The sequence below is a fragment of the Ambystoma mexicanum genome, chromosome 12 (assembly GCF_040938575.1).
Source record: "Ambystoma mexicanum isolate Mex_15411 chromosome 12, UKY_AmexF1_1, whole genome shotgun sequence".
In the NCBI taxonomy this organism is placed as follows: Eukaryota; Metazoa; Chordata; class Amphibia; order Caudata; family Ambystomatidae; genus Ambystoma; species Ambystoma mexicanum.
The window spans coordinates 268,609,019-268,629,694 of NC_090936.1; the positions used below are offsets into that span (position 1 = coordinate 268,609,019).

The following is a 20,676-nucleotide window of genomic DNA, read 5'->3' on the forward strand; positions in this document are numbered from 1 at the left end:
ATAAGTGTTTATTTTATTTTTAGTCCCAGATCCTGGCTGAAATTGTGGTAGGATAGTCCAGGAGGTCCCATGGACCTGTATGCAGATGTGGACACTGGGCAAAAGAAACATGCTTTTCAAACAGATTTTCTATATGTATATGATTTTAGTGGACTACCCTTTCTAGGGGCGTGTGGGGCGATGAGACTGAGGGGTAGACAAAGGACTCAAACTGCATGTAGTTGGAGGTTGGGGGAGGGGTGGGTGTGTGTGTGTGTGTGTGTGTGTGTGTGTGTGTGTGTGTGTGTGTGTGTGTGTGTGTGTGTGTTGGGCGTGCGTGTTGCGCTGCAGTGCCTTATCTCTATTAGTTGTGATTTTCCCCCAAAGGGGGTGCTCAAGGGTCAGGGAGGACCAGCCTAATTCATCAACACCTACTTGCATTTTAAACAAAGGTTGATAAACTAGCACTTCTTTTTTAGCATAGGAATTTTGCCGTGCCTATGGTGAGGTTGTGTGCTGCCTGATTGATACTGAATGTTTATATGTTATCATCCCAGAAATCCTACCAACTCCGTTATCAAAATGCGGTTTGTGTACTTTTGAGGCGAATTCCAAAAGCTATCAAATTACCTATGCTTTGGCCATTTGAGCCCACTTAAATTGCCTGTTTTTTATGCAGCTAGTCCTAAAAATGGCTTAACATCAGGACTACACGAGAATCCTAGAAACTTGAACCACATCTCGTTGCGCTTGGCTTTATTGGTTTTATGCAAAAAGTCGCACATTAAGATTTGGACCGTCGGCCATCATTTAGTTGGCACTTGCAAATGCCATTTAGGTGATTTTTAAAACAGGAGATGAGCATAATTTGCATGTTGGCATTCTGCGTTAAATTCCACACAGGAATGTAGGTTGCAGACTTATTTGCAGGAAGCTGCCTCCTTGTGAAATATGCAAATTTCAGATTTAACAAAATCACTCGTTATGGTGTCCTTCCTCATCAGTTTACTTTGCTGATGGTGAATTATTACTTTTTGGACCTCTGAAATTTGCTTTGTGCATGTGTGCACATGTATCCATTATGTTAACCTGAATGTAGCCTTGCAGATGTAGTTATCTTTCATTGCCATAGATGGGACAGAAAACTGAGATTTTAATAATTTCTTCAAATGAAAATAAAGAACATTTTCAGTGTTCTCCTTTTACCCTAAGAGTGTTGTACAATTCTAGTGATAACATCAGGAATAACTTGGAAGTTGCCGTCAACCCTCAGAGAATCTCCGAGATAGCTACTACAGCATAGTTGTACATTGTTAGAAGTGGCTACAGAACCAGCAGAGTTATAAAACATATCAGATAATGGCGTGCATTATCTGAAGCACTCATGTGAAAAAATAACGAATGTACACAATTCCACAAAAATGGAAACTTGCACACATGTTTTTGAGAGCATGGATAGTGCTTTTTTTGTTTTTGTAGTCTATGGGCAATATCACATTTGATTTAAAGCTGTTAACTATCTTTGATATGAGGTGGCATTTATAACACGACTGTACACAAGTGTTTCTAGGCGTGCGCTTTCTTTTTGCTGAGAGAGGTCCTTCATTGAAGCCATGTTTCCCTATTTGTCCTTTTCCTTTAGTGTGTTGTCGGTGGTTGCAATGCTAGCTTTGCATCTCAGGGGGGACTAGCACGTCACGTACCTACGCACTTCAGTCAGCAGAATTCTTCGAAGGTTTCTAGTCAACCAAAGGCTAAAGAAGAGTCTCCTTCCAAAGCATCTGTGAACAAAAGAAGAAAGCTGAAGAACAAAAGAAAACGCTCATTACGTAAGTATTTTATAACACAATTTGACAAATTGGGATGTGCTTGCGAAAAATGAATTTTACTTGGAAGTGAAGGCAAGCAGTTGTGGATTTGCACACAAGCTTACATGACTAATTCTAAGTACTATTCTCATGCAATGTGATGCTCTTTTATTTGCATGTTTATGCAGACTGCGCTCCTTCCACAGCCGTTGAGGCCATAACAATGGCAGTAGGCACTATACAATTATCAAATAACATAAGTTGTTGATGGTTTTATTCAGTATCAGTAAGAACCTAACTGACTGTATATTGTTGAATAAGATGGTTATTTCTCCCTAGGGTGTGACATACCATGGTAGATGAGTTGTAAAAATTACATTTTTTGATCTTTTGCTTATCTTCAATACACAAACACTACAAAGGAGGTTGCTTGAGATGGAGCAAAGTCTCTTTGACAAAAGCTATTCTTCATAGTCTTTGTGAATCACTAATTGGCCCTAGGTCTGCTTTTCCTACTAGTGCTGATAATCTTTAATCCCGGCCTCCCAGGATCGCATTCCCAGGGAAATATCTAAAGAAGTCCCCTCCTAATCAATTGGAGGGCAGCAAGTGTTTCATCGAGTGGAGTGATGCACCTGAGAACAGGTAGACTTGGACCATAGACCAGGTACAATGTGGTGAAAGCTAGGTAGAGAGATGGAGGTTCATGTATGAAAGGCTGGACTGTTCTTGGCTCTTAGATGGCACTTCACGAAAGGAATATCCTGCCTGCCATTTATGGAGAGACAGACCAGGGTATATAAGCAGCACAGTGGCTAAATGGGTACACATGGTAGTGGGAGTTCAAACTTCCACCTTCTTTTCTCACCACAGGTGGAGGAGGGTTGTGACGTGGATGGAAGAGCAGACCATAGTGTGCGCCATTGGTGAAAAGAAAAATGTGACTGTGCAGTCAGACTTTCACTTTTAGAGTGCAAATACTGTATCTCCGATTGGTGGGTGAGGGACAAGGTGTTATGGTTTTAAGGGCAATGGTGGGTCTGTCGTTTTCATTAGCGACAAAAGGGCATGGCATGACTAGGCTTGGTACATTTATAGTCCTGTTTATGTTGGCTATAACATACAATGTTATTGACACAGTGATTAAATGGGGAGCAGAGGAAGATTAGTACTGTTCTGCAGTAGAAAAACATTTACTTTGATACACTCAATTCCCGGCAGCAGTTTATGAAGTGTTTACCACCTGGAAAACTTGCATAATTGTCCTGTAGAAACTGGCCCTGGGAGGGGTTGGATTTTTGGGGGGAGATAGCCAGGTTTAGGAGGTCTCTAGCATTTGTTTGTTCATGTTCCCAGACTATTGCTTCTTGCTACTTTTAGAACACTTTTTTCTTAAGGCTTAGTAAAAGCATTTAACTGAGACTGTACAGGACTCCACTTTTAGTATAAGGCTGTACCACCCGAGTACATGGTAGCGTAAATCGAGCGTCCAGGCTTCTCTTAGGAGGGAAAGAGGGCTGTTGGAAAGTACATAGAACCTGTAGTATTCCAAGGATTCAATAGAAACACTTCAAACCAGAATTATTATTAAATAGGTTTATTATAAATACAAGTAGGCCAAAGCTTTGGGGTAAGTACTGGTCATAGAGTTATAAACGCATTATAAAAACACAACACAATGCTTGAAGGTACACAGACCAAAGCATATACCTTCAGAATACTTAACAGTAATTCTAGGGAAGTCATACCTGGTCATACACATTTAGTATAGGCCACACCCATTCATGGGGTTAAAAACCATATGTTACTTTCTGATTGCTTTCAGTAATACAAGGGTAGTAGACCCTTTCAGTTATGCAGTGACACTCAGCAAAGAAATCACATAACCAACCCTGTTACCAGGATACCTTTCTGAATAGTGGAACACACCTTCAAGGAACAGTATATACCTTTAACTAGTTTTATGATAACACACAGTTGTACCAGGTGAGTAAGACCTTAGGGTGGAATATACAATCCGTGGCCTTTCTGCTCAGTGGAACAAAGACTAAGATAAGCAAGAACCCTTTACGCTAATTCAGGATTGCACCAGGCAGACCAAGGTCAGCTACTCCTAAAGAACACTTCAAGAATGGCACACAGCTATTCTAGGAAGGTAAAACCTAATGCTGTAGTGTACTATAACGTCCCGTCCCCTGCATACTGCATGGGTGTCCCTCGCTAGGGACAGGACACAGACCTTTTTCACCAGAAGAACCTTCTTTCCCTTTAAATTTAGAGGCGCGTGGCCCTGGGAGCATGCGCTCGACTGATTCCGCCCACTGGCGCCCCTACTCAGTCCCCTTTTCCATGTCGACGGTAACTGGACGATTTCATCAGCGCTCCTGGGTTTGGCCTTGGCCATGTAATACCAAGCGCTCTTCCCTGGATAGTCAATCAGATACTTGGTCCGTCGGTGCCACGCTCTTCTTCCGTGCATGTCGACTTCAGCAGGTGTCCAGCCTGCGAGGGGCTCTTTGCTACATCTGACCCCCACGCTCTTTGCCTCCGCTGCCTTTGCCCCGACCACGACTGGGAAGGTTGTACCGTGTGCGACACACTGACTCCACGTGAACTGAAGAGCAGGCTAGCTAGGTGGAGGGAGCTCTTCCAAAGGGCGCCTCCAGGGGACTTGAAGGACTTCGTCTGACAGAGATCGAGGCCCAAGGGAGGGCCAATGTTTTCCAACGCACCCCGTAGGGGCGACTTTTTCCCCAAGGAAGCCCCCAAGCGGGAGGAACCTCTGGTTCTAGCACCAGCGCACGTACCAAGGCTAGTCCAGCTACCGACCACAAAAGTGATGGGTGGAAGGTTTCGAATGAATCTAAACCACTGGCAATTGCTCTGGGCCAACCTTCCACACCGTTTTTTAGCCCGTCTGCGCCATTGCAAAAGGGGACCAGCCATGTGCAAATCAGTCAGCAGCTGCTGCCACCGAAGGTAGCAGCCCAGCCCGAACTGCTAGGCCAGGAGACCCAAGCTACTCCTCACTGATGACGCCCAAAAAGGTTGAAACATGTCTGGGCTGGACTGCCCCTTTCGGGGTAGGACCAAGCCTGATTTGCATATGGTTTTTCCCTTTCTGTAATGGCTTGGCAGGCTGAAAAACAAGGGTCTGGAGGGTTGCCCAGAGCTTTGCCCATGGTTATGATTAATTCAAAACCTTCCAGCCATCACCTTTCTGTTTTGCTATAGTCCAGCTACCGGGCTCACGGCCGAGGGATCAGTAGTTCCTTCTGGAAACAGTGATGAGACCGCAAGGTTCTTTTACCGGGTGTACACCCAAGGGGCAACACCCTAGTGCTGGCCTAATGTCAGAGGGGGTGCCTGCATGCAGCACTACCGGTAACACTGCCGAGGGCAATAAGCCTTACAGGAACCTGCCTGAGGTGCAGGGTAGGTCTCATGCTCTACCGCCAAGAGTCTTGGAGGATGCTGAGCCCAGGGAGCCAAGCACCACAACTTTGGCATGCAGCTTGACAAAATGGCCGCCGTGCCAGTCAAAATGGCCGCTCCCCCGATGGCACTCCTAGGAACAGAGCAGGCCGGAGAACGAGTTTCATGGTGGGACTGGTGTCAACCAGGTACGTGGCCTACAGTTTATCCATCAGCAGCGCAGGGCAGGTTCCCCCTGCAACCGAGACAGTGCGCTCCGGCCCCAGAAGCCTCCAGCCACTCCGTCAATATCACCTGCCATCTCTTCAGCCTCCGAAGACCGGTTCTTCTAAAGGTTCCTGGTGCTGAAGCGAACCCCTTAGATGGGGGCATCCTGCTCCTGCAGTCAGGGACCTGCTCCCTCCGGTCAGTCCACCAGCACCCATAGTCATTCCTTCTATGGCTCCGGTGACACACAGGCCCCAGCGCAGTCCCCGCTGCTCCTGCCGGCTCCTTCGATTCCGGCTCCCCTGCCTCCCACAGTACATGCGGTTCCACACCAGCTTCTGGCTCTGGTCTCCACACGTCGTCGGCAAAGGCCTTCCATGACCGGCATTCATGTTTGGTGGAATATTTGGGCCTTTCTCCACCAGAGGTTGAGCAGCCCGAGGAGGGGGTCTTGGCAGAAGTCCTCATCCTACGACACCCCCCCCCTCACCCCATACTAGAATGGATATCCCGATGCAGAAAGATGTTTCCTTGGCCAAGAAGAGGTGCCTCAAGCCACACTTGGTCCAACCTGTCAATCGGCACCTCAACGCCAAGTATAGGCAGATGGAGGGGGATCCACTCTTGCTGTCGGGGCCCTCTCAACCGCACTTTGGTGATCACTGCAGCATCCCTCTACTCTAAGCCTCAATCGTCCTCGGCCACCTCGTCCTCGGTGCTGCTAGGCTAGGGAGAAGTTGTTCTTGGAGGCATATGGACGGAGGCTGTACTCAAACGCCTTGCTGTTCCTGTGTCAATCCAACACAGATGCCATGCTGGCAGCTATTAACCAGAGGCTTTGGTGGGAAATAGCCGACTACATTCCAGAACCTCCGGTGCAGAGCCAAGCACGCTTCAAGGTGTGTCTACGAGAAGCCAAGCTGGTAGCGCAGGACATCATGGACTCCACCGTGGCCCACATCAATACCTCTGGCCGGGTCATATGCATTGCCACAGTAATGAGAAGGACTGCCTGGCTTTGGGCTACTTAGTTTAACCCTGATGTTCAGGAATGCATATTGGACCTTCCATGCGAGGGTAGTGACCTCTTTCACTCTACCACCGATGAGGAATTGAATGAGAACAGTTTGAAAACTGCGATGTCTTTATCTATCCTAATGAAGGCCACGCCTGAGGCGTACACCCAGTCGCATTCTCGCTCCGACAGGGTGTGGGCGTTCGGCAGGTTCCGGGGCTTCCAGGAACAGAGGTCGAGGCAGCCTGACCGCTCTGAGTCAGCACCGGCATAAACAATAAAAAGTGGGTGGGGGCAAGGGCTGTTTCCAGTCCCCCCAACCTCCCCAGCAGCCTCGGAGAGAAAGAAAGCATGATGCGTCCCTTCGGGTACACGTGTCATCGGTGGGAACAGGCTTGCCTTTCACGTGCATTTTTGGCCCCAGAACTTTTCGGACCCCTGGACCTTCTCTGTAGTATCCTTGGGGTACCGCCTACCGGTCCCTCCCTCCTCCCCTCCACTCCCACAGATTGGGACGGCAACTTTGTTGCAGACATTCGGTTGCTCATCAAGAGCAAGGCAGTGGAATACGTCCCAGCCTCACAGAGAGGAATGGGCTTCTATTCCAGGATTTTCACCACACAAAAGACCCAGGCTGGCCTGAGAGCTGTGTTGGACCTATCCACCCTCAACCTCTCCATCCCACTTCAGAAATCCAAGATAGTTACCCAAGCAATCATTGTAGAGACACTGGACCAGGGAGACTGGATGTGCTCCTTGGATCTGAAGGAAGCTTATCTACACGTCCTGATTTGGCAACCACATTGCTCATTCCTGTGCTTCAGGATCATGGTCTGCCATTTCTAATATGAACACCTAGGTTTACGAGAAACCTCAAGAAGTCTCAGCTGCAGCCTACGCAGAGCCTTGCCTTCCTGGGCCTCATCTGGGATGCGAGCTCAGTCTTTCCCCTCGTAGGACAAGGTCACAGCCATCAAGAGAGCCGTTGCTCACTTCCTTACCAGACCAGTGACCTCAGCCTGGTGGTACCAACACTCATTGGGTATCATGGCAGCTGTCCTACAGGCCGTGCCCCACACGAGACTCCGGATGAGGAGATTGCAGCTGCACTTCACAGCCTCATGGAATCGGGAGAAGGGCTCCCAAGCATAGCCGGTCACAATCCATCCTTCTCTCCACACGGACCTCACATGGTGGTGCAGGGACTGCATCCTGCAGACGGGCAAGCCCTTCCGGCAGCCGGCCCTGCAGGTCACCATCACTACGCACTCCTCCCTGGAAGGCTGGGGCCACTCTGGACAGCCACAGCGTCCATGGAGTCGGTACCCTGCAGGAGTCTTGCATCAACTTGATGGAGCTCGGGGCCTTCTGGCTAGCTCTCGGAGCTTTCCACACGCTGATTGGGGCAAGCCCGTCCTTATCCAGACTGACCGCTTCACCACCATGTACTATGTCAGCAAGCAGGGTGGTACCAGGTCACCGGCACTGTGCAGCCTAGCGGTTAGCATGTGGGAATGGGCCCTGGAGAACAGAATCTACCTCACGGCCGTCCACCTCCCAGGGGAAGGCAACTTGGAAGCGGACAGGCTCGGCAGAATGGGAGCAGACAATTACAAATGGCAATTGAATGACCAGGTGCTGCTGGAGATCTTCAGCAGGGGGGGCATCCTCAAGTGGATCTGTTTGCCTCCTGGAACAAAAGGAAGTGCCAACAGTTTGCGTCCTGGCAGGGGCAGGGACCCAGCTCCCTGGGCGATGCAATTACAGATATGGTGGGACAGCATGACAGCCTATGCCTTCCCTCCCACACCCCTGGTCCACAGGGTGATCTGCAAGATAATGGAATCTCGTCACCTCAGCATCATTCTGATAGCTCCATGCTGCCTGGCGAGAGCATGGTTCTCCGAACTGCTCAGCCTCACAGACGGACCACCCATTCACCTTCCCATTGGGTCAGCCCATCTCCTGTTCCAGCAGGGGGGCAAGGTCATCCACCCCGCCCTACAGAAGTTGGCCCTCGCAGTGTGGTTCCTGAGCAGGTCACCCTCAAGCACCTGAGCCTATCATAGGCTAGGCTGGAAATCATTCAGGGCGCCGGGAGCATGGCTACCAGGAGCCAATACAAGAGTAAATGGACTAGGTTCTGTCATTGGGCGGACTCTATAGGGATCACCCTCCCCTGCTACACCCCCCCCCCCCTTAGGATGTGCTCTCCTTCTCGGCACACCTTGCGCATTCAGGTGTACAGGTGGACACATGCTGCACCTATCTGGCAGCCATAGGGGCCTACAGAAATTCTCCTCTTTCAACCCTACAGTCGGGAGACATTTGGTGGGTCTTTCCAGGCTCTACCTGTCCATCAAGAAGCCACACCCTGTGTGGGATCTCAATGTGGTGTTGGACGCTTTGGCGCACAAACCCTTCAAGCCAATTGCGTATTGGACATCAGGCTAGTCACCATTTAAAACAGCTTTGTTAGTGGGCCTCACCTCTGCTCGCAGAGTCAGTGAGATCCAGGCTCCCGTGGCCTCAGAACCCTATACCACGTTTCACAGGGATGAGGTGGTCCTGCAGACTCGCTCCACTTTCCTACCCAAGGCGGCATCCTCTTTCCATCTAAACGAGAAAATAGTCTTGCCTACGTTTTTTGCTGACCAAGGACGAGGCTCGGAGTTTTGCACTGTCTGGATGTCAGACGCGCTCTGAAATTCGATCTGGATAGGACCAAGGGCTTCCGCAAGTCAGACACACTGTCGCCTTCGGGGGATCCAGGCCGGGGTATCAAGCAACCAAGGCCTCTATTGCATGGTAGATGGTTTCAGACATCAAGGAGGCCTACGAGGGGCAGCACAAGCCTCTGCCAGCTAACATGCACGCCCACTCTGTTGGAGCCACGGCTATTGCATTCCAACGGCAGGTTCCGTGGCAGGTCATCAGCAGGGCGGCCACCTGGGCCACCCCTTCGGCTTTCTGTAAGCATTACTGTTTGGACGCCGGCTCCAAGTCAGACTTGGCCTTCGGACATGCGGTTCTAAGGAACCCATTTGCTTAGGGAGGGTCTCCTCTCCATCCTGGGGCTACATTCAGTTGTAATCGCCCATGCAGTATGGTGGAAATGGGACGGGACGTAAGAGTAATTAATAGTTACTCACCGTAGTGACCAACATACTCTTAGTCCATAGTCCCCTTCCCTCCATACGTCCCACCATTCTCCCCCCTAATAATACTGGTGTCATTAGACAATGTTAAATATTGTTGACGCGTCAATGGGCATTGAGGAGTGGCGCCGGTGGGCTGAGTCAGGTGAGCACATGCTCCCAGGGCCATGCCCCAGTGAAACTCTTAATTTAAAGGGGAAGAAGGTTTTTCTGGAGAAAAGTTTCCGTCTCCCGTCCCTAGCGAGGGACGCCCATGCAGTATGGAGGAATGGCGACTATGGTCTAAGAGTATGTTAGTCACTACGGTGAGTAACTATTAATTTAGTTGCTTTTCAGATCAGTGGCACACAGATTGAGGTAAGCAATAACTATTAACTTATTTTAGGATGGCCCAATGCAGACCAAGATAAGTAAAACCTATATACTTGTTAAATGAGCCATCAGCAATTTAAAGGTAGGTATAAACCGAAGACTGTTAGCATCTGTATAAGATATAGACCAAGGAAAGCAAAACCCAATGTTACACTTTATGAATGACTGTTATTCTAGGTCGGTAAAACCTAAGGCAGACTTATTCTAAACACAAGCAAGTTAGGGGAAGCAAGACCCATTTCGGAAACGTATACATCTATTCTCTGAAAGGAAATAGTGAAGCCAACTTCATTACCCTTGGGAAGAGGCATAACCAATTCACAGGTGAGTAAAATAACTTTACATATACTTTTCAGAATGGCACAACACATAGAAGTTAAGCAAGAACCATTGTAACTGCTCACTGAGTTAGTTACCAAATAACTATTTCACAAGTAACTACTTTTCACACACTTTGTCTTTTCAAGACTGAATCCTTTACTTATCCAGTCCTTCCCTAATCTATTGCATGAGTTCACTCGGCGGCAGTAGAGGGACCCTAGGGTTCTAGGAGCCAGCTGTAGGCAGGTTTCTGTTGCAGGCAAAAGTTGAGAGTTCCTGGTTCAACAAGTAAATAGTTCAATTTAAAGTAAGTTTAGGGTCCAGGGACTTCAAGGAAGACACCCTAGAAGGATTCCAGCAATGGGCCTGGGTGAACTGGATGAGAGAACTCCCAATCACTAACGCCCCAAAGCTTTACAGAAATCACAAAGTAAATAACCCAGCCAACACAGTACCTTAGAGCGGAAGATTATTTGCAGCAAGACTTCAGGATCTGCAGCCAAAAACCTGGTTGTTGAATTCCTTTATTATGAAGACAGAAGACTGGACACTGGAAGAACTTTTGCAGCAGGGATCAATGACGAAGGCCCCAGGCAAGGGATTCTTTGCAGCTGGATGCAGCGCTCTGGTTGTGGCACCCTTTTCAGGAGCCAGAAGAAGACTGAATATCGCTGATTGGATTCTCGTCGTTTGTAAGGTCCAGCGCTCTGCTGAGGGGACTTTTCGGACTCGATTCACATCCCTGGTGGTCCTGTAGGATGCCGCCAAAGTTTCAGCTTCATTCGGAAGACTGTGCACTGCACGATGGCTTGAGGTCCCAGGGTATTGCAGCCCCACAAGGTCTCAGCACGATGTGGGATGGCTCAAAATGCAGATCCTCTTGAGTATAGTGGATATCACCATGCTCTGGGGTGTCGTTTTTGGAGTCCCCAGGTCGATTGAAAGGAAGGGCTATAGAAGGCTCCAGTTACACAGCAGACTGTCCAGTCGCTGTATATGGCTACAACTGTCATTAATCTTCCTCTTCGATTTCAGCTCCAGTGGGTGACTTGTCAGCAGCTTCCAGGTTCAGAGTTTTTATCAGGAACTACAGTACAACTTCTGCATTCTCTCTCAGCGTTTTACAGCAAGGGACAGTCTGGCTGTCCAATCGGCACAGCCAGCCCCCCACTGGGAGTGTGTTCCTTTCAGGCAAGTTGAAAGACCAACAGCTGGCAAGTTTTGGACTCCTCCCTCGCTTCCTGACTTTCCAGACACTCTGGAGCCTGGGCAGTTAATCCACAGGATTCCCGCCGGGGATAAAGCAGCCACTGTGGTAGTTACCACCTAGAATGGTAGGGGAAAACCTCCGAAACAGCAAGCACACAAATGGTGAAAAAAGGGGCCCACCATTTTAGCAAAATGGTGGTCCTTCTGTGCATTACTGGGGCTGAATTAACAGCCTGTGAGTACTGAAGAAGTCATAAAAGTAGTTGCACTGCTACTATTCATGGAAACTTGCAATTGTAACAAAATGTTACGAGGTAAGTAGGAAAGGGATACATTTTGTCCCCCTGCACTCCACATAAGGTGGGGTGTGCTGGCTCACTAGATAAAATGTAAAAGGGATGACAATCCCTCTTTACTACTTGGGAACTGTAGTTCCCCCACGTACATCAGACAAATGAGGAATTCACACAGCACCATCAATCACTTATTTGGCGTGTTGAGGCCACTCATATTGAGGGAGCCAACGCTCATCTCGCCCAATCAGACATTACTCTGCTGTTGGACCACCACATGACTCCCCTGAAACATTTTCTTCGCGGAGTCTCCATCTCCGGATACCAGGAAACATTTAACAAAACTTGAAACCTTGCACACTGAACTTCTCATAACAAACCCAATTCCTCCTTCCCCTTCCCACCCCCCCTTTACTCCCCCACCCCACTTCCTCAGCAGCTAATCCCACCCAGCTTTGTCACCTTAGACGGGATCAACTCGCCAGTGGTTCTCCCGAGTCCCTGACCAGCTATTAAACCCTGATGGGGGGGGGGGAGGGGGAGCGGCATCGCAAAATACCTCCAGTCACCTCCATCCCCCCTATTCATCACATCTCCTTTTTACTTGCCAACATCCTGCCCCACCTCTCGTTCCTTACATAACAAAGGACCCCAGAAACCTCTCGCAAAATTACTCTTCTGCTTCCACTTCCCCTTGGGGGAGTATTGAGCTTTCTGAACTTTGTGACTTGGGGATCTTTTGTCTATCCTTTAGTTGGCTACTGCTGCATGCTCCTTCCATCACTTCACTCTGGCCCCTTGGGAGGGGCCGGGAGTCCCCCATGAGTTCAGTTGTCGCCCTTTGAATATAGTGTTCTGTTGTCAGTCGCCACCATGCTCAAAAGATATTAAGGGAAAGCCCCATCGGTACCTCGCCCCCTTGTTAGTGAGCCATTTCGTCAGGGACCACCTTGCTTCTTTCTAGCCAACGTAAAAGCCGACAGATCCTGTTAGATAGATACCTTTTGTGGTCCCATAACTCACTGGACCTGCCTAGCTTGCCTTCTCCAGTATCTTTACTTTTTTAGGGAAGTAGTGGAACCTCGTCAACACAGTTCTTGGTCCCCCTGCTCCACCACCTGCTTGGTGCGTTCGGTCTATTGTGGGCTCGTCGATCACGTCTGAGCCAAACAGGATTCTCAGTACCTGCATGATCAATCTCCTTAGGTCGCCCTCTGTTTCTCTCTTTCCGGAAACCCGAAGAAATTGTGGTTGTTCCTTTGCTCCCTGTTTTCAAAATCGTCCATTTTTTATTTCACTTCGGTCTCTCTCCTTCACAGTTCCGAGAGCTTCATGTCAATCTGTGTTTTCAAAGTATCAAGTAAAGTTTGATTGTTCTCCAGGCTTTGAACACTCTCTAGTCGATTGATTCTATTCTCTTGTCCATATTGTCTAGCCTCAGGCCAAGTGCTGAGCACATACCCCTAATTTCCTCCATCAGTGTGGCTATGTCCTTCTTGGACACAGGAGTCCTCCATTGCGCTGGCATGGGTGGGCAAGGTCTGAGGGGCACCGGCTTTGGGGTTTGAAATTGGAACCTCTCAAGGGTGTTTCTCCTGCTCATTTATCTCTGGGCTCCCAGCAATCTCAGTAACCCCCTCAGTGGCCTGCCGTCCCGCTCTTTCCCGGTCCAATGTTCAAGTTAGTTGTTGTACAGTTCTGTTTCTGACCCACTCACACCCCACTTCACTCAGGTGGGCGGGCTGGGTCAAGGGAGGACAGGTCTGGGCCTTTCTCTTCTCTCTGCAGTCACCCCCCACCCTCTTCTGTGTCTCAGAGGTTCTATTGCTCTCCCTCAAGGGTCCTTGTTTTGTTTAGTTCTCCCCCTCGCATCCGGCAACTCGGGCCTTCTCCCCTCCTTGTCACCCGGCACGCTCCTGCTCTCGGGTGGTTTGTGGTGTGGCGGGCACACGCCCCTCTTTCAATTTAGGGGGCCCTCACCATCTGTGTCCTGCGAAGACTGTCGTCTTTTTTTTTTTTAGTGGAGTACAGGGTCGGGCTGCTCCCAGTTTGCTGCAGTTCAATGGGGCCTTGATGACTACACCAGGTCTGGGACTCCCCTGTGCCCTTTACACCATGCTCAGCAGTGGCCACTCGCCTCGTTTCATTTTACTCCTCTTCACCTGCTCACCAGTCTATCTCCTGGGGTGGAGTGCTTTGGGTTGGGAAGCTCCGGTCCCACCTTGCTCTGGGTCTCAGGTGTGCTGCTCCTGTCCTTCCGGCCTACCAGAGTAGCCTCCTCTCCTTACTTTGCTGCCACTCTCCTCACAGGGTCTGGGTGGTGCCTTCTGGGGTCCTCGGGCCTCTTAGTTTGCTTTTATGTCTCGTCTAGTGTTGCCCCTGTCTCCTCTGGGCAGGTTGCGCCCTCTCTTGTTTCGGCCCTGACCATGCTTTCTCAGGTTGGGTGTTTGGGACTAGGGGGGTGGGGGGGGGTGCATTCTTGTTCACTGCCCAAGCGTTTTCTGTGTCTTTTGGGCGGGCAGGCTGAGACCCTGACGGTAAGGGCCAGATTATTTTCTCCTGTTTGGTGGTTAGTTGTCCCCAATGTCCTCTGGAGACTCCACACCTTCGGTGATCTTTTTTTGTGCTTTTCTATCCCCTCTAATCCTCTATGCAGATGTGGGTCCACACCAACCCCCTAGTGGCGAGGCGGGCACACGCCCCTCTTCAGGTCGAGGGGCCAACACCTAACCACCCAGTCTGACTACTCCGGTGTCCCCTCCTCTATGGGGCCTTTCTCAGGCGGCCACCCTCTGGTCTTCCCTACTTCACAACCAGAAAGTCTGTCTGCTCTCTGCTCACCTCCCAGGGGACATGGGGGCTGTGAGCCCACCAACTTCCTCTCTTCACGGCCTCTCCTCCCACTCCCCACGTCTTCACCCCGCAGGGCGTGGGGTCAGAGTGGGGGCCCGGGTCTTACTTAACTATCAGCTTCGCCAGCGTCTGATCGTGGGATCCGTACATCCCGGGGCTCATTTCTCTTCCCCAATGCATGCGGGACCCATGGGCTGGCGCGCCTACTCTATCTGTCTGTTTCTCCTATGAGGGTTGCCTGGTCTCTTTTTTGAGGACTGCCCTGGCTGCGCGCCTCCCCGGCCTGTCTCACCGTCTGCTGAAGAAGCTGGTGGACACGAGCGCTGCACCACCCTCTCTGGGGGTGGAGGGGCAGCGTTCTGGCGGTGTCGTTGCCTGGGCCCTCTCCTCTGGGAGCAGCCCCCCTGAGTCTCCTGCTCTGCTTGTGCGGCCTGTGGGCCGATTCCTTAGTTTCACCTCCAACACCGCTAACTTGGCCGTTCTGTCTCCAATTCTCACCAAACTCGGGGTGGATATCCCCAGGCCAACAGGAGTAAGGGGCTATCCTTTTTTCTCCTTTTGAGGAGTAAAAGGGGGGAGGCTCAGTTTCCCTTTCGCTCCGGAGCAGGTGAAGCAGTTGCCTGTCTGGCATGCGCCCCCTGGTGGCCAGCCGCATAGACCGACTTTTAAGTTGAACTCTTTAACTCAGACTTTCCTTAGTTTTGTTCAGTTAGGGAAATCCCATCTTAGTGTATAGGGCAATGTAGGCCTTCTACCTTCTACCATCTTGACATTTGACATAAGTTATTCCTGTATGACCTTTGGATCTGTTGTCTGTGGCTTGCTGCATGATGCCTTCATACTATGTAAGTTATAAGTGTTGCTTTTTACTTTCATTTTAGTTGGCATTTCTAGCGACTGAGCTGCTGATGAACAAATAAAAATGTGGAGAATGCCAAGTTCATGAGTTGAAACAAGGGACCTTTTATTCAGTATGCAGTGGTCCGCCGACCTGCTGACTGCAGGATTGTACACTGCCGTCGCGCTGCTTGCTGAGGTGCGCAACTGCTGATCTTTAACGGAAGAGTCAGCAGGATGTTTAGTCAATCACAGATCCTCTGGCAGCTGCAAGGCAATTTAATGGAACATAGATTTGCTCAGCTATGCTTATTATCCAGCGGCCTCTTAGTGCAAACTGACAAGGCAGCCCAGCTGCTCTGCACACATCTGCCTCACTTCTTGCTGGCAACATAGAATGAGTTAACCGTCAGAAGGTAATATAAAGCCGGGTGATGCTGTGCAAATTGCTGTTGCCTTAGGACCAGAAACATTGTCAGTTGCCGAACATGTGAGAGTGCTGGGCAAAAGACCAAATGCAATAAATCTTCCATGCCTGCATTACAAACAGGGAAGCTGTAATCGGAGGAAAAGCCTTTCCACCTAAGTGTTAGCTTTCAGCCAAAGGCAATCAAAACGAGCAGTGAATCTTGTAACTGGCCATCTCAGTCATATTTGCAGTGATGTTTGGAGTGGTTTGCCAGGTTCTCACACTATTTCTTTCTACTAGATGTAAAGCTGCTGTCTGGAAGCACATTTAAAGCCTGAATGTAATTCTATTACTTCTACGTCCTGTCCCCTTTCCTCCATACTTATGGGACATCCCGTCCTGTAGGACGGGACCGGAGCACTTTTGTAAAAAAGCATCCCATTTTTCAAAAATGTGTCCTTCTCTTTTTACGCGAGGTACTGCACATGGCTGTAACCCCGCCCTCCTTAGCTCTGCACAGCTCATCGCCTATCAGTCCTTTTCTCTGCACGGTCGGGACTGGACACACTTGCATCTTTGGAAGATTTGTTTCCTTCCAGTGTCCTTCTCTCCTGCTCCGGTTTGGCGGTCGCGTTGTAGTCTGTCTATGCCGGTTCATTTAGAATTTCCTTCTTCTTGCGAGCAACGCTTCGCTAGGGCGGATCCCTATCCTCTTTGTTTAGAGTGTTTGGGTCTAGATCATCGGTGAGACTCTGGTTTCTACTGCGATTCCCTCTCGGTCCGGGCACCCCTCCCCACAATCGTTCAGCTTGGCGGCCTGGTGCCTGAGTTCAGATCTCTAGAGCGTTTCAATTTGTCCGCGGATAACATGCGTATTATTCGACAATATCTCAGTACAGGAGTACATGGTTACGGTTCTGCCACTAGTGTTTAGCTAGGCAGCTGGACCCCAGGGAGGCCACTATCGACATAGTCCTCTCTTTTTTTTCTCACATCTGGCAGAATCTGGCGTTCATGTCTTGTCTTGCAGGACTTATTTGTCGGCTGTCGCTGCTTACCTGTCCACTGACCAGTGCCCTTCTTCACTCACAAATCCACTTTGCTGGCCTATTGTAACGCTCACCTGATTCTCGCAGAGGCGCCGGTCTTGACTGGGCAACTACCGTATCTTCAAAGATGATGTGTAGCACCCGGTTGGCTCTTTGGGCTGGACCTCTGTGCACTGTATGCCTGACTTCAAGAGTGAGATGTCTGCAGATAGAAAATATGGGATTAATGAACTGGGGTTATTGGGGTGTCCCTATCTCTTTCCTTTTTTGCTCTCCTGTAGACCCCCAAAGGTTAACACTCTCACCTTAGGTAAGTGAATGCCGAGCTCTCCATCTGCCTCGGGGCAGGGTGCTGTAACCAGTTTCTTCACTGGATAGGTAGCGCAGGCCTCTTGACTTCAGAGGACTGCTGTCCGTCGTTTACTGCACGAACGGTAAGTTTCGAGTAATTCTATTGTCTTTAAAGTCTTTAGTAATGATGTCTCTTGTTTTGCAGGGTTCCGGCGATGGCGGATGACGGGCTGAAGTGAGTTGAAGATGGAGTCCGTGTGATGAATAGAAGCGCCTGGAAGCACGTAAGTAAGCGCTTATTGCCTGTTTCACGATGCGCTCTAACTGTCTTTTTATTTTGCAGGTACCAGTTCGGAGCGGCTGCAGGGTGCCGGAATACCCACTGGGTTAGATGTGGAAAGGAGTAATGGCACGTGAGTATTAAAGTTCCCCAATGTCTTTAAACGCACCTTGTTTTGTCTTTCAGATGCGGGATGCAGCGCCGAAGGCCTCCGGAGCGTGCAACGAGTTGGTAAGCTTTTGTCTTTTAGATGCCGGAATGCAGTGTGAAGACCTCCGGAGCGCACGAAGAGTAGGTAAGCCTTTGTCTTTCAGATGCCGGAATGCTAACCTGTTCTTTCTTGTCTTTATAGGGGTTGCTGAAGACTGGATTCAGGATGGTAAACCTTTTTCCTTAGGCCCAGGATCCGATGCAGAAGACACGATGAGCGTTCTGCTGCAGAGGATGCAGAATAACGCAAAGCAAGATTCATCCACCGGGTGTGGTTTAAATAGCCTCCTGTAGTGCTTAGTGTCTCCTTCCACAGCCACGCCTAGGTAAGAAAAGAGTTCCTGCTTTCCAGAAGAGTTCCAGTGTTCTGAATCTAGGGAGTGGCTCCTGCCCCACCCAACAGGAAAAGTAGTTCCAAACAGAAGAGGATCAGAGGCTCAACTGGCAGGCAAGTAAGCAGCATGGTCTGCTGCAGGTAAGTCCACCCAAGCATTGAGCCCGGAGCTTCCAGCGCTGGGACTGGGCATATTTATGAGCCTGGTGCCACTGGCGCCAGGACTGGGTCCAAAAGGTCCCAATTGGGACTGGTTGGCGCTCGGAACCTGGGTGATGGATCTGCTTCCAAGGGAGTTGGGAAAACCCTGACCTTTTGGAAGCAGAGATCATGACACCTATTGCATCTTTACCCTCCTGTTTGCAACCTGCATCCAAGGTGGGATCTGAATGTGGTCCTTACGGCCTTGTGTCATAAGCCCTTTGCGCCCATGGCGACTGTCGATTTTAAGTTCATTTCGTGGAAAGTGTCCTTTTTGATTACTGGTACTTCGGCAAGGCGTGCAAGTGAGCTTTAGGCCAACGTCGTCTGGAGCGGTGGGAGATGTTTCAGTGCATTGCTCCTCCGCATTTTCAGAAATTCATCGACAAGAGGCGCCTGGTAAGTTCTTTAGTTTTTAGGGCACCCCGACTGGGGGACTCCTTTCCGGGGTTTTCCCGGTCCGGAAGGGGCTTCATAAGCTCTATCATCAGGGTTTCCCCTGAGGTGCCTTCCAAGCCTAAAAAAGGTACCAGAGTTTTCTCTGAGTGCTTCTGTAAGGGGCCTGCCAACACCGGATTACAATCCGGGGCCCCTCCTGTGGGTGCTGATCGACGGCCCAGTTCTACTGAGGCAGTGGGTACCGGAGCTTGCTTCGAGGTCTCCTTGGCTGGAGCTTCCCATACAGACACCGGGGCTTGCCCTCAGGCCTCTATAGAAGCTTTCTGTACCGAACCAAGGTTTGATGCCCCTCTTAAGGGAGCTGTTACCGGACTCTGTTCTGAGGTTCCTCTTTCTGAGGCTAAGGTGACCGACAGAACTGTGAGACATGTCCAGGTCTGTGAGTTGGATTCCTTAACATTCCTGTCTTGGCGGTGATGCCGGTTCTGTTGAGGGGGCACAGAGTGAGGTCGCAGACCGTAATTACTCTGTTACCGGCTCTGCCGAGGTTCCTTGTGTCAAGGCTAAAGTCAAGACCCCTGACCCGCCTGGAGATCCCTGCCTGCCTCACACGCATGTGAGGCAGTTCTCGTCAGATGCTGACAAAATGGCGCCCGTTGCTGCGCGAACTACGGCAGCAATTTTGAATTCTTCCCTTACACCTACACCATCGGCGTTGGGTGCTGGGAGCGTGTTTTCAGGTGAACATCGATTTGTGCAAATCCTTGTCGTCCAGTTTGACTGGAACGCTCGGATGCCATTACCGCACATGGTCTCACTGCCTGCTACATCTACCCCTTTGATCTATGTTGATCCGACTGGAGGAGGCCCTTCTTGGCAGCCCTCTCCCATATAGCCTTTGAGCTACCCCTCTCATGAGCAGCCTCTCCCCACCCCAATGTCTAAGCCTTTGGGGGAGGATGCCTTTTTCTGAAAATTTCAGAGGCTCATGCACTCTGATCCTCTGAAAGAGTATTTCAGAGGTTTTTTTAGGCAAATCTGCCCTCCATCGCCTGCTCTTGTGCCGACGGTTCCAGCTGTAGCACCGGTTGTCCCGGCAACTGCTACTCCTCTACCAATTGGCCCACCTCCAGCCCTTCCGCCCCTGCCTCTTTTGTCTCCAATAGACAAGTCTTCTGCAGAGCCAGATGTGATGCAGGTCGACACGCAGGGGGATCAGGATAGCGAGGACCAGCCCCGCTCTGTTGGAGCGTTCCATGACCGGGTTCTGGACATCTCTTCTGGATTTACCAGTACCTGAGACACCCACTCCCCAAGAGGGGTTGCTTTCTGGGGCGTTCACCTTGTCTCCTCAGAGTACTGGCTGGTTCCTCCAGAGGGATGTTTTGGCCGAGGACCGCAAGGTCTGGCATAAACCACACTCTGGACTTCACGTTAACAAGAAGATTTACGCTCGTTATTGGCTTCACACTTTGGAAGAGGTAGCCTTAGCGTCTTGACCGCTCCCTTCCTCCACAGTTCTGGTGGCTTCCACATTACAATCCAGACCGGCTGCCGCGTCTTCTACAGCGGCAGCCCAGGTTCTGGCCAAGGAGGACAAGTTGCTTGACTCCTTGGGGAGAAAGATTTTTCTAATTCGGCCCTTCGGTTGTGCCAGGTGAACGTAGAGCTCATCTTAGCAGCAAATATGAAAATCTGGAAAGGTCTATCAGAATTTGAAGAGTTCATTACTGCGGACAAGGTGGGTGATTTCAAAGGTGGCTTGTCGCATGCCAGAGCTCATCATGTTGACACCTCGGCTCGGGGCTTCATGTTTGTCATTGATACCTCTCGTCAGGCTTGGCTTCATGCCACAAAGTTCTCTAAGTAGGTGCAGTATAAGGTTCTGGACTTGCCTTTTGATGGCAAAGAACTGTTCCATTCAACGGATGTCGAGTTGGTTAAGACTAAAGACAGCACTCGAACAGCCAAGTCCCTGTCCGTGTTGGTGAAGCCGGCATTCAAAGCTCAAACACC

The 20,676-nt window shown here is 50.1% G+C and overlaps 1 protein-coding gene across 3 annotated transcripts in view; it reads left to right on the forward strand.

Moving 5' to 3' along the window:
- AEBP2 (AE binding protein 2) overlaps nt 1-20,676 on the forward strand; it is a 514,088-nt gene that overhangs the window by 206,001 nt on the left and 287,411 nt on the right. For all 3 annotated transcript variants that reach the window (XM_069628416.1, XM_069628415.1, XM_069628417.1), the window contains exon 4: nt 1,622-1,808. In XM_069628416.1, coding sequence (XP_069484517.1) covers nt 1,622-1,808 — 187 coding nt within the window. The remainder of the gene's footprint in view (nt 1-1,621; nt 1,809-20,676) is intronic.